The following is a 1231-nucleotide window of genomic DNA, read 5'->3' as shown; positions in this document are numbered from 1 at the left end:
TCGTTCAAGCAGTTCATCACAGATTTCCTTGGTATGGGCACAATGGTGGATATTTTAAAACATCTGCGGATTACAGACAGCTAATTAGCCTGCGCATACTTCAGAGACACATCCACGGATGCTGACTGGACCCATGGCCTTGTGGAAAGTCACCCATCATTGAACACTGAACAGAAATGAACATTAAGTCAACAATTATAACAGCAAATATCAGCCTGAGGAAAGAGGATTAATAAGTGAGAACAAGGAAAAAACACATTCCTGATGAAAGATGTTACAGTGTCCGCATGGTACACAGGGAACGCTGAGGGCTCTGGAACCTCCACAGACAGTGCTTCAGTGACAGAATACAGTGTCTGTTCCTCTTAGTTCCAGTGAAAGGAAACTGTAATGTTACAGCGTACAAAGACATTCTACACAATTGTGTGTTTAAACTTTGTGGAACATGTAGAAATGTCATTAATGTCAGCATAGTGTGTGTGAGTTCTGGTGGTGAGACAGTTCCTTAATATCACCCAACTCACACACATAACTGATCTCTGAGACGTGTCTGAGACTGAACAAGGTAACTGCTTAGCTGTCACTGAGAAGATGCCTTTAAGAGACTGGGTTTTGTATTTTAGCTAAAAAACATGAAAGTAAATCAATATTTAAGGTCATTGAAGGTACAACACTGGAGCTTAAGTTTAAACTGGAAGCTCAAAAAGTAAATTAGCATTCTTTAGTTTGACTTTTAGTAAATTAGAAGCTAATTTTTTTTTAGAAAATAAATTTTTCCCTACAAGTACTTCATTAATCTTCTTCTATCAGAGCGGTTCCAGCACACAGGACTGATAGAGCTCCAGTATATCATATCTGTAAAGTCATGTGACTCATCACAGCATCAGAATAGACAAGAACTCACTGTGAGCTTCATCTCATTACAGCTAATGGACCAATCAGATCAGTCCACAGGTTCAAAACATCCAATCAGGTGTGAGTCTGGACCTGGTTTTCTACTGAACACACAAGTTCATTCCCTCACTATCACTTCGTCTGAACAGGAACGATGACCACACTCTTTGTCGCTCTTTGTGTTCTTTTTTCTCTCTTCACAGCTGGTGAGTAACATTCTGAAAACTTTAACTTCAATTAATTCAATATGAAATATTACTGTATTATCATTAAATATTAAACACTTTTTACAGTAAATTCTTCTGACATCAAGGAGCTTCATGTGAGAACAGTAAAG

The 1231-nt window shown here is 38.3% G+C and overlaps 1 gene segment (V, D, J or C); it reads left to right on the top strand.

Moving 5' to 3' along the window:
- The first annotated feature begins 947 nt into the window (after positions 1–947).
- LOC131346095 (immunoglobulin lambda variable 9-49-like) overlaps positions 948–1231 on the top strand; it is a 2459-nt gene continuing 2175 nt past the window's right edge. Inside the window, 2 exon segments of the V gene segment in view lie at positions 948–1100; positions 1188–1231. The exon segment at positions 1188–1231 is cut by the window's right edge and continues 301 nt beyond it. Of these exon segments, the coding sequence occupies positions 1049–1100; positions 1188–1231 (96 nt within the window).

The sequence above is a fragment of the Hemibagrus wyckioides genome, linkage group LG25 (genome assembly GCF_019097595.1).
Source record: "Hemibagrus wyckioides isolate EC202008001 linkage group LG25, SWU_Hwy_1.0, whole genome shotgun sequence".
NCBI classification, from domain to species: Eukaryota; Metazoa; Chordata; class Actinopteri; order Siluriformes; family Bagridae; genus Hemibagrus; species Hemibagrus wyckioides.
Note: the sequence above shows the minus strand (reverse complement) of the source record. Positions and strands in the feature narration are given on the sequence as shown.